This window comes from Mytilus trossulus, chromosome 7, assembly GCF_036588685.1.
Source record: "Mytilus trossulus isolate FHL-02 chromosome 7, PNRI_Mtr1.1.1.hap1, whole genome shotgun sequence".
Classification (NCBI taxonomy): Eukaryota; Metazoa; Mollusca; class Bivalvia; order Mytilida; family Mytilidae; genus Mytilus; species Mytilus trossulus.
In genome coordinates, this window is record NC_086379.1 from 68,002,132 (window position 1) to 68,014,684 (window position 12,553).

General features: G+C 31.2%; 1 protein-coding gene across 1 annotated transcript in view; it reads left to right on the forward strand.

Moving 5' to 3' along the window:
* Positions 1–12,553, forward strand: part of LOC134726618 (uncharacterized) — a 204,289-nt gene that overhangs the window by 57,661 nt on the left and 134,075 nt on the right. Inside the window, exons 54-64 of the mRNA XM_063591029.1 lie at positions 563–772; positions 1,009–1,051; positions 1,500–1,657; positions 3,645–3,812; positions 4,281–4,499; positions 6,916–6,958; positions 7,141–7,301; positions 8,415–8,588; positions 9,092–9,304; positions 9,543–9,585; positions 9,830–9,993. Of these exons, the coding sequence (XP_063447099.1) occupies positions 563–772; positions 1,009–1,051; positions 1,500–1,657; positions 3,645–3,812; positions 4,281–4,499; positions 6,916–6,958; positions 7,141–7,301; positions 8,415–8,588; positions 9,092–9,304; positions 9,543–9,585; positions 9,830–9,993 (1,596 nt within the window). The remainder of the gene's footprint in view (positions 1–562; positions 773–1,008; positions 1,052–1,499; positions 1,658–3,644; positions 3,813–4,280; positions 4,500–6,915; positions 6,959–7,140; positions 7,302–8,414; positions 8,589–9,091; positions 9,305–9,542; positions 9,586–9,829; positions 9,994–12,553) is intronic.

Below are 12,553 nucleotides of genomic sequence, written 5' to 3' on the forward strand. Positions count from 1 at the left end.
TAGAGTCTGTGACATATGACCCAATATTTTGCAGCATGTGAAGTTAAACATTTCTATAACCAATCTTGGCAGTGAATGGTTGGTAGAATAGTAACACATTTTAGAGCATTAAATTAGACGTTTTTGTAAGATAATTCTTATATTTTGCTAGTTATGTCAATCAAGCATACTATTCCAGATTTGTCAAGAACATTCTGAAACATCATTTAGATAGATTTATTACTTTAATATTTACCTTGATAGAAAAGATAGGATATGGGGTCCATGACACAACAATCAGTACATGCACAGAAAAAGATACATAAAAAGCAAAGGAACAGCACTTTTATTGCTGTTCATCATCTCAAAGATGAAAAAATCAGTACATGCACAACAAAAACACAAAAAGCTAAGGAATAGTCTTTGTATTACTGTTCTTCATCCCAAAGTCATAGTCAGGCCTTCAACCCTAAGCAAAAGAAGTAGCTTGTAAGATTTAAAACTTTTTTACATTGTAACTTATGTACATCTGCCTGAACTGTAAGGGATATTTATGCTAATAATATTTACCCTTATATTTTAGTGTGTCCTTCAAATGTACCTCTCCAAGATTTGACAGGAAGTTTAAGCTGTACAATTCCCGATTACTGTACTGGTATAGACTGCTGTGTAGAAATCCCACAGATTGGTCGTACCTTCCATGTCTACTTGTTATTAGATGCTTGTTCACACAGACTTAAAATAGGAATAGAAAACCTGGGATTAGATCAAGCTTACTTTAACTTAGAGTTTGGTATGTACAATTGTATAGTCTTTGTTTATTATACTTGAGTGATATAGGTATGTTTTTAGTAAAAATATTCACTTAGAAATATTTTCACCACAATTTTCTCAGGAATTATTGAAATACATAGATTTATTATGGCTTAGTTTATAAAAATATTTAGGATAATTGTTATCAATATTATATATGTTCATTAGAAGGGATGGTAGTGAGTAGCTCTCTTTAATAATTACATAATTTTTCAGATAAAGTCCAGGAGATCAGGCTTAGTAAGCTTATAACTTTACAGTAAGTTTGATTATTGTCATTTTAAGGGGAACCAAAAAAGAGGATCGAGGGTTAAGATAGACCTCTCATTTTTTTTTTTTAAATTGAAAAATTACTGCTTTTCCTTTGCAAATTGCATAAAAAATCTTGTGACTGACACAAAAAGGAGAGATACCTCCAAAAAAGTCAATAACGTTGGTGATATTGAAAACCTGGCCAAGAATTCATATAGAACAGAAACTATCTTTTATGGAAAATAGAAAGTTTTTAAAAAAAATGCGACAAAAGTTTCAAAATGCAGGACAAAGGGGTAACAATCTGACAGCAACACATTGTAAAGTATTTGTATTAAGCTTTATATTTCAGAGGATAGTAAACCTAGAGGCTTCAATCTTTATATTCAGATGACTTATGCACGTGCATTTTGTTTATTAAAAGGTTTACTTATTTAGATTTTGTGAATTTCTAGGTATTCAGTGAGTGATCTAGAAGGAAAGAAAAAGTATATTGTCAATATGAACATAACAGTTTGTTTAGAACCTTCTGGATCATGTATCTTTACATGGGACATTCTGAAGGATGTTTATTTACCAAAACTTGGATGTGATTGGAATATGAATATGACTGGTAAGTACCTTTACATGGGACATTCTGAAGGATGTTTATTTACCTAAGCTTTGATGTGATTGGAATATGAATATGACTGGTAAGTACCTTAAAATGGGATATTCTGAAGGATGTTTATTTACCTAAACTTGGCTGTGATTGGAATATGAATATGACTGGTAAGTACCTTTACATGGGACATTCTGAAGGATGTTTATTTACCTAAGCTTTGATGTGATTGGAATATGAATATGACTGGTAAGTATCTTTACATGGGATATTCTTAAGGATGTTTATTTACCTAAACTTGGATGTGATTGGAATATGAATATGACTGGTAAGTATCTTTACATGGGACATTCTAAAGGATGTTTATTTACCTAAGCTTTGATGTGATTGAAATATGAATATGACTGGTAAGTACCTTAAAATGGGATATTCTGAAGGCTGTTTATTTACCTAAACTTGGATGTGATTGGAATATGAATATGACTGGTAAGTATCTTTACATGGGACATTCTGAAGGATGTTTATTTACCTAAGCTTTGATGTGATTGAAATATGAATATGACTGGTAAGTATCTTTACATGGGACATTCTGAAGGCTGTTTATTTACCTAAACTTGGATGTGATTGGAATATGAATATGACTGGTAAGTATCTTAACATGGGACATTCTTAAGGATGTTTATTTACCTAAACTTAGATGTGATTGGAATATGAATATGACTGGTAAGTATCTTTACATGGGACATTCTGAAGGATGTTTATTTACCTAAACTTGGATGTGATTGGAATATGAATATGACTGGTAAGTATCTTAACATGGGATATTCTTAAGGATGTTTATTTACCTAAACTTGGATGTGATTAGAATATGAATATGACTGGTAAGTATCTTTACATGGGACATTCTGAAGGATGTTTATTTACCTAAACTTGGATGTGATTGGAATATGAATATGACTGGTAAGTATCTTTACATGGGACATTCTGGAGGCTGTTTATTTACCTAAACTTGGATGTGATTGGAATATGAATATGACTGGTAAGTATCTTTACATGGGACATTCTAAAGGATGTTTATTTACCTAAACTTAGATGTGATTGGAATAAGAATATGACTGGTAAGTATCTTTACATGGGATATTCTTAAGGATGTTTATTTACCTAAACTTGGATGTGATTGGAATATGAATATGACTGGTAAGTATCTTTACATGGGACATTCTGAAGGATGTTTATTTACCTAAACTTGGATGTGATTGGAATAAGAATATGACTGGTAAGTATCTTAACATGGGATATTCTTAAGGATGTTTATTTACCTAAACTTGGATGTGATTGGAATATGAATATGACTGGTAAGTATCTTTACATGGGACATTCTGAAGGATGTTTATTTACCTAAACTTGGATGTGATGGGAATAAGAATATGACTGGTAAGTATCTTTACATGGGATATTCTTAAGGATGTTTATTTACCTAAACTTGGATGTGATGGGAATATGAATATGACTGGTAAGTATCTTTACATGGGATATTCTTAAGAATGTTTATTTACCTAAGCTAAGCTGTAACTGAAATATAAGTATGACTGGTAAGTTAACAATATATAGTATAACCTATGCTGATGGGATGTTCCTTTTATATTGCTTGATGTATGAATAAGTCCTCAGATCAGGATGGAGATAATGATTTAAGTGCTTGGTTTATTTAATGTGTCAGAATGTCTAATCAAGTAAAAGATCCCTGGCAACAAATATTTTACTGGTCTTAAAAAATTAGACATGTTTCATGATGACTTTTTTTCTCCTATTCATGTCCTCTTCTTTACTTTTCCTGCAATTCCTGGATTGTTTATACTTTTAATAACTTACAAAGCAAAATGAAAGTGATATTTACCCTGCCGTGCTGTAAAGCAATTTTATTTTCTAAATTATGATTGCAACCTTACAATGCTGAAATGTTATTCATTCATTGTTTTTTGGTTTATTTTCATCACAGATTTTTCTCCCTCCAAGTTGCTTTTAGACAGTGGGTTTACAGTTACAGACAATCTACCTGATGTAATCCTTTCCCAGATTCTAGAGAAAATGGGTGTGATTGACTATCTACTTACACCACAGTGTGATCTGGGGGATTACACACCAAGTGTGAATGGATGGACCAACAGTATGTATCTTTGAAAAGATTTTAAAAAGTGTTGTATACATATATCTGTATATAAATATAAATATAGTATCTGAAAAGTTGATTTTGTTACATGGCTGTAAATTGTGTCGTTCCTTGTCATTGATGATTTATTTTCAATAAATATATACTCACCTTTAAGTAGGCTTGAGCTTTGATTCTTTAACTTGGTATGCTTAGTTTAAATGCATCCTTATTTAGAATTATTTAATATTCTTTTATCAACTTTGTCTTTTCTGAGTAGGAAAAGAAACTTTAAAAGGTACAACATAATCTTTATTGGAACTTTTTGATTGAATTGGCAGTACATGTACAAATATTGATATAAATCATTGTTCTAGAATCTTTACAGTAGATGAAAAAGAAATACTTAAGTTCTAAGTTCAGGAAATTAAATAATCCATGTCATATTTGAGCATTACTGTAAATTACATTTTATCTTCTTTTCAGATTGTCCAGCAGAAGTAATCAACATGACATTACCTAATCTCCCCTCATCTTTGACCTGCAGAATAGATGATACCTGTACAAAAGTGGATTGTTGTATCAGAGTGGAATTCTTGAAGAGAAACATAGATTTAAAGATGGATGTTGAAATCTGCTCAAGACAAATATCATTTGCCATTGAAAAATTGAAACAAGATTTAACCATATTTAACTATCATCTAGGTATATATGAAAATCTAGAATGATAAAGCTTACATTTCACCCTTTCTTATATTTTTGTTTTCTTTCTCAAAGGAAAATACCAATTTCATTAATTAAAACAGAAGATCACCACAATAATTGACTATTTGTATCTATTTAAGAGCAAAACACATTAAATTTCTTTATTTAAAGGTTTATTTTTAGTGATTTTAACATGACCTCAAGCTTGCCTGAAAGCATCTCAAATGTTCCTAAATTTATATTGACTTTGATACTGCATTATTCTCAGAAAGAACTAAATTGGGGGAAGCTATTTGATGATACATTTGTGTATTTTAAAATTTTGACATATTTTTATACGACCGCAAATTTTGAAAAAATTTTCGTCGTATATTGCTATCACGTTGGCGTCGGCGTCGTCGTCGTCGTCGTCGTCGTCCGAATACTTTTAGTTTTCGCACTCTAACTTTAGTAAAAGTGAATAGAAATCTATGAAATTTTAAGACAAGGTTTATGACCATAAAAGGAAGGCTGGTATTGATTTTGGGAGTTTTGGTCCCAACATTTCAGGAATTAGGGGCCAAAAAGGGCCCAAATAAGCATTTTCTTGGTTTTCGCACTATAACTTTAGTTTAAGTTAATAGAAATCTATGAAATTTTGACACAAGGTTTATGACCACAAAAGAAAGGTTGGGATTGATTTTGGGAGTTTTGGTTTCAACAGTTTAGGAATAAGGGGCCAAAAAAGGGCCCAAATAAGCATTATTCTTGGTTTTCGCACAATAACTTTAGTTAAAGTAAATAGAAATCAATGAAATTTAAACACAATGTTTATGACCACAAAAGGAAGGTTGGTATTGATTTTGGGAGTTTCGGTCCCAACAGTTTAGGAATTAGGGGCCAAAAAGGGACCCAAATAAGCATTTTTCTTGGTTTTCGCACCATAGCGTTAGTATAAGTAAATAGAAATCTATGAAATTTAAACACAAGGTTTATGACTATTAAAGGAAGGTTGGTATTGATTTTGGGAGTTTTGGTCCCAACAGTTAAGGAAAAAGGGGCCCAAAGGGTCCAAAATTAAATTTTGTTTGATTTCATCAAAATTGAATAATTGGGGTTCTTTAATATGCCGAATCTAACTGTGTATGTAGATTCTTAATTTTTGGTCCTGTTTTCAAATTGGTCTTCATTAAGGTCCAAAGGGTCCAAAATTAAACTTAGTTTGATTTTAACAAAAAATGAAACCTTTGGGTTCTTTGATATGCTGAATCTAAAAATGTACTTACATTTTTGATTATTGGCCCAGTTTTCAAGTTGGCCCAAATCGAGGTCCAAAATTAAACATTGTTTGATTTCATCAAAAATTGAATAATTGGGGTTCTTTGATATGCCAAATCTAACTGTGTATGTAGATTCTTAATTTTTGGTCCAGTTTTAAAATTGGTCTAAATTAAAGTGTAAAGGGTCCAAAATTAAACTAAGTTTGATTTTAACAAAAATTAAATTCTTGGGCCTCTTTGATATGCTGAATCTAAACATGTACTTAGATTTTTGATTATGGGCCCAGTTTTCAAGTTGGTCCAAATCAGGATCTAAAATTATTATATTAAGTATTGTGCAATAGCAAGTCTTTTCAATTGCACAGTATTGTGCAATGGCAAGAAATATCTAATTTCACAATATTGTGAAATAGCAAATTTTTTTTTAATTAAGAGTTATCTTTCTTTGTCCAGTATAGTAAGCAAGAAATATCTTCAAGAATTTTTTTTAATTGGAGTTATCTTTCTTTGTCCAGAATCAACTTAAATCTTTGTTATATACAATATACAATGTATATTCACTTTTTACTACCAACTGATAAATTTAAATAATCTTTACCATTCAGTGATAACAAGCAGTTTTTTTTACATCTTAATATTTTATGATGTATTTAAATGAGTAGTAATTGTTGCAAACTCCATTAGAATATTTTAATTGAAATTAGTTTTGGAATAAGGGAAAGGGGGATGTGATTAAAAAATTGGGTTCAATTTTTCTCATTTGAAATTTCATAAATAAAAAGAAAATTTCTTCAAACATTTTTTTGAGAGGATTAATATTCAACAGCATAGTGAATTGCTCTAAGAGAAACAAAAATTTTAAGTTCATTTGAATACATTCATTCTGTGTCAGAAACCTATGCTGTGTCAACTATTTAATCACAATCCAAATTTAGAGCGGAATCCAGCTTGAATGTTGTGTCCATACTTGCCCCAACCGTTCAGGGTTCAACCTCTGCGGTCATATAAAGCTACGCCCTGCGGAGCATCTGGTTAGAATTCCAAAAACAAGGACTTATTGATTTGGTTTGAATCAGTTTGTTAACTATTAAAATTTGAGGTGTATATCCTTTTAGATTATTAACAGTTTCTATGACACATATTTTTTTTTCTTTCAGATATTGGAGGAAAACTCAGACTTCTAGATTTTGTTTCCATAGAGTAAGTTTGATAACATTATATATTATGTAACATAGACCTGCTTTATTTAATTATTTGAATGATTAATATAAAAGAAAAAACACAGAAAACTTTAAAACTTGTTTCTTTATTGTCATGTTTAAATGATAAGTTATTTCACCAAGAACGACATAATACAACTCTCCTATTCTTTTCTTTCTTAGGTATGCGATAGACAACACAGAAGATATGAATGAATTCAGAGTAAACCTCAATGTTACTGTACAACTAGACGATGATACGGTCCTTTATCAATCTGTATTGATGAAAGATGCTGCTCTAATAAGAATACCATGTGATTGGAATACTGGATTCAACATTAAAGGTATGGAATAGGATTTCATATATGCTTTTTTAAGATATTCCACAAATTTAATGTAATGTCTTTTTTACAGACAATTTCCCTTACCAAAAAATAAGCCCTGCGGCAAACATTGCCTCCTTGATCTCTTATATGTGAAATACATTTCCAAACACAACCAACATGACCTAGCCACAATTTCAAATTGTTAGCATCCAGGAAGTGCCAACTAGGCATGCCCAGTCAATATTGTGTAATTCCTGCAATGTTCTGGCAAACATATAGAATGGTCAAAGTTTTTGCAATCTTGCGGCAAACATATTGAATGGTCAAAGTTTTCTGCAATCTTGAGGCAAACATTCTTTATCATTTTAAAGTTTCTGGCAGTCTTTCGGCAAACATTAATGATTTTGCAAACTTGCCGCAAGCTTTCAGAAATGTTTGCCACAAGTTTGCAGCAAGCAGCAAACATCTGCAAACACTATTTCAGACAAACTTTTTGTTTACCGCAAGCTTGCAGCAAGTCTGCTGCAAATTTGCAGCAAACAATTCAGTTTCATAAGGGTTAAGCTACAATTCCAATTTCTCGCTTTCTAATAGGTAAAACTTATGTTATTTTCCAGTTGGTGATGACAATGAAATGATAGATTTGCCTGTAACCTCAGTACAAATGTATGTTATAACTATATTTATCTATGACAATACCCCAAAAAATGTGGTGATGTAGTTTTATGTTAAAGCTTGTAAACCAACCATTGTCACTCCATTTGACTTCATTTGCAAATTGATGAAGTTTCGCAATAACTGTATGCCTTTTTTTGTGCCTGTCCCAAGCGATGAGCCTCTGGCCTTTGTGAGTCATGTATTATTTCTAATTTTAGTTGCTTGTGTACAATTTGGAGTTTAGTATGGTGTTCATTATCACTGACTAGTATATATATTTGTTAAGGGGCCAGCTGAAGGACGCCTCCGGGTGTTGGAATATCTTGCTGCATTGAAGACCTGTTGGTGAACCTCTGCCGTTGTCTGTTCTATGGTCAGGATGTTGTCTCTTTGACACATTCTCCATTTCCATTCACAATTTTATTGATTTCAAAACACCTGTATATCAAACTTGGTTTTTTTCTTGTATTGCAGATTTTTCCTTGAAGTCTTACATAAACCAGTTATCTCTGCCCAGCAAAGATCAGCTGACTGAGTTAATGGCTGCTAAACTGATTGAAGAGTTAGGAATAGGTGGCTTTCTTCAAGATACTCCATGTCAGAGGTCAAGCCTTGTATATAGTCCATCTATCAATGGTTGGAAAAACGGTAATTTTATATATGTACAAACTACATATTTGACCCAACTTGGTTATTTCTGGATTTATTTAAAAAATTATTTATAAATAATGAATTAAGTAATTTAAATCTTTGTGACAATTTCCTATGAATAAAGATTTATTTTAAAAATACTGTACTATTTTCCACAGATATGTGTTTTATCAATTTATCAAAAATTTAGTTTCTATGATTATTAATTAAATGGATATATTGCTATCACTTGCATTTTTAATCATTATCAATAATGATTGGGAATCCTTTTTGCAGATTGTAAACACAGTTGAAACATTGAAAGTGTTTTTATATGTTGACATTTTGAACTAACTTCAAGTTTTCTCTCAATTTCAAAGGATTGAAGCAGTAATAAATCCAAAATTTTTATATACTGATGAATTTAAGCATCTTTGAAATTCTAAAGCATTTAGGATATTCTGGTCAATTCCTATGAAATGCTTTAACAGCACAGTATCCATATTGTATTTTTATTTCAGAATGTCCACTAGCTGTTCCTTTCCCAGACCTAACCATTCCAGCCTCCTGTTTCATGCCAGCTCACTGTACAGCTGTGGATTGCTGTATAGACGTGGATTTCTTACATCGTTCATTTCACGCCTACATTGATCTAAACACATGTGACAACACATTCAAACTGGGAATAGAAAAACTCAAGCTGGATCCCATAAGTTTGATGGATTATCAATTTGGTAAGAATTTTCAGCATCTTTTTTAAAGTACTGTTTTTTTACAGTTCTATCAGTATCAATTTCATCTTATAAAACAGTGTTATTGTAGTCAGAAAGGGAACTTTCGGCTGTTGAATGTATTTTGCCCAGATGCTTTAAGTTGTATATTTAGGTAATAAATGTGTATTATTTACAATTAAGTAACAATGGAGCAATTTTTAAATAATTATTTTAATTCCTTTACTTGCTCTCTTTTCAGGGACCACTGAGTATTTCAATTTGAAAGGAATTGTAAGAATTGGGTATGTTGTCTATTTTATAGCGATTGTTTTTTTTATGATTTTATTGTTCAACATTTTTTTAAAGATAAAACTATTAATATTATAAAGATAAGTGCCCAAGAAGCAGTGAATTACCTACCAGCTTTTATTTCTGATAGATAGATGTTTCAAAAAATATTAACCTATAGATTTTATATCAAAATTATAAAAAAAAACAATTTTCACAGACATACATTTACCAATAAGTAATTTTTATTGGCTTCAGGTATAGAATAGAAGATTTGAATATACAGAGAAAGTTCCGCGTTGACTTGAACCTGAGTATTTGTTTTGAGTCCAATGAACCTTGCCTGTATGAGATTGTCCTGTTTAAAGATGCTCTGGTACCTAAAGTACTTTGTGATTGGGAAGCTGATTTCTCTATTCCAGGTTAGCTTTCGATCATTACTGTTTTGAAAATTTTTTTTGCTCTATATAGCCTTCTAATGAAGCAGATTGGAAATGGTCTTTAAATTTTCAATAAACCAAGGAATGACACACCTAGGAACTAATCCATAAGAGTAATTGTATCATCCTTAAAAAACACAAACGTGGTACAAAGCTGTATATGTTAAAGGGAAACTTCGCAAAAAAATGAAAATTTTATATTATGTTTATTTGATATAAATAATCATAGATTTGTTAAAATTATTGTTCAATTCTTCTAGATGAGTGATTAAAATCAAAATCAAAATCCCACTATCACTTCTCGACTTATCGCCATTTTGACGGCATCTCCGATCCAAATTGTCACGTGGTGAGTATATTTGAATAAAATATCTGAATACCACAAAGCGAAAAAACAAGCATGGCATATCGTATATTCAGTATCAAAATGACTTGTCAAGTGTACGGATGTTCAACTAGGACGTAGTTCAGTGTTTCGACATTCATGCATTATTAACAGATTTTGTTGTTTACAAGTAGTATTTTAGTAAACGGGTAAAAAGGTCACAGACAAAAAGTCACAATAAATTTGTTGATAATTTTTGAATATATACAAGAAAAAAATCTTCAAATATTATATTATTTATTATATTTATTCAATTTAAGTTTATGAACTTGTTTATAAGCCTTAAAATAATAGATATTTGATTTCAATCATGCAAGGGGGGTTATATTTCTTGGCACAATGAAGCCATAAAAGGTACCTAGCCACTTCGGCATTTTGATTTTATAACAATCATGTGATGTCATTTATATCAATTTAATAAATTCTGTTTAAAACTTGCTTTAAAAATAATATTTCAGAACAAACCAAAAAAAGAATTAATTAATTTATACGTTTACTCGTTTAAAGAAAAATAAACTCGAAACTGAATTATATATGACGTTTTGTTTTGTGACTTTCTGTCGTAAATTCACAAGTTCAATGAAGTATAATTTTTTATTTGGTGCACAAAAAACGTATGTGTACCAGGGACGTATATAGAGGGAAAGGTAACTTCTTAACAATCCTTGTGATAAAAAAATATGTAGAGAATCATTGGAGAAACCACACTGTACACCTTGAAACTTTAAAAGTTGTTGATGGATTTTAATGAAATAAAGATTTTCTTAAACATAAATGATTCCTACATTGATAGAATTAACTATATGAGTCCTTGTGTGTACATAAAAAAATAAAAATTACGTAAAATATTTAAAGGTTCATTTGCTTAAAATAAAATTGGTTTAAAAATAAGACTTTATTTACATGTAGTATAATTACAGATGCTGTTTAACCCCCCCCCTCCCCAAAAAAAAACCCACCCCCTTTCCCGCCTTTTCCATATTGCCCCATAGAAAAGGTTGAAAGGGTGATGGGTATATGGGAGCGTATGTCTTCCCCGATTCGTGTGGAAACTGAAACTTAATAGATCTTACCAACCCCATGTTATTCTTTTTATTTGTCTACTAGGTCAACCCAGTTGCGTGGTCCTACAAGTTAAGACTAAGCAGTTTCGGGATATAAAATGTTGACAGCTAGGCTAACGAAATGTGTAATGATTTATTGTCAATCGTAGGAGTAATTTTTCTTACTATATTTATGATAGGAATACATCTAGTGGGTGGACACTAATTTGGAAGTTGTTAAAGCATATTTATACAAAATTCTCAGAAATGATCCTGAATATGTTTAATTGTCATTTGTTCCATGTTTGCATTGTGTTCTGATTCTTTGTAAATATTTTTTAGGGTAAATTTATTTCTGTTTGATGTGATGCTGTTCTAATCTTATTTTAATTGTCTTTTGTTTATACTGTATCTTTTCTGTGGTAATCTGTTATGTAATAGGGAAATGTGTGTTAACACCTGATCAAAACATCCAACCTCATATCTTCTTGCAAATTCTTTGACCTGACAATTAAACCATCCTGATCTAACTTTCGGCCCTATATTTTAATTTTGCTAATAAATGTGTCAGTGAACAAAATCCTCAAAGTCACACATAATGAGTTCATATTAATTTCATAGTAATTTAAATAATTTAATTACCCCTGATTTCTTTCAGAACACACCGTTTGAACTCATGATATGTAAAATTAAGGATTTAGTGCTCACATTATTATCAACCTAATTTTTCCTGCTATCACCTATCTTGTAAAAACTCCTGGGAAATACTGTGTAGCAATGCCATTGGTATCCATGTTTGAATTAAACATAAATCATAATTTAATTACAACTTTTATTTTATATATATACATCACAATTATAATTTGGCCCTTGGGGAAACTACTCAGCTAAAAAATTTAATTTTTTGCTCCATGCCTAAACCAAGAGCCTAGCTATGTGCATACTGAAAAGTAGCAAAGTATAGACCCCTGGCTTGACATCACACCAACCCAATTGGAACGATGGTTCAAAATAAATGCAATGAGGCTATCAGGAAGCCTATGAGGCTATCATTCCTAGAGGCTATCATGCCTATGAGGCTATGAGGAAGCCTATAATGAGACAATGAGGAAGC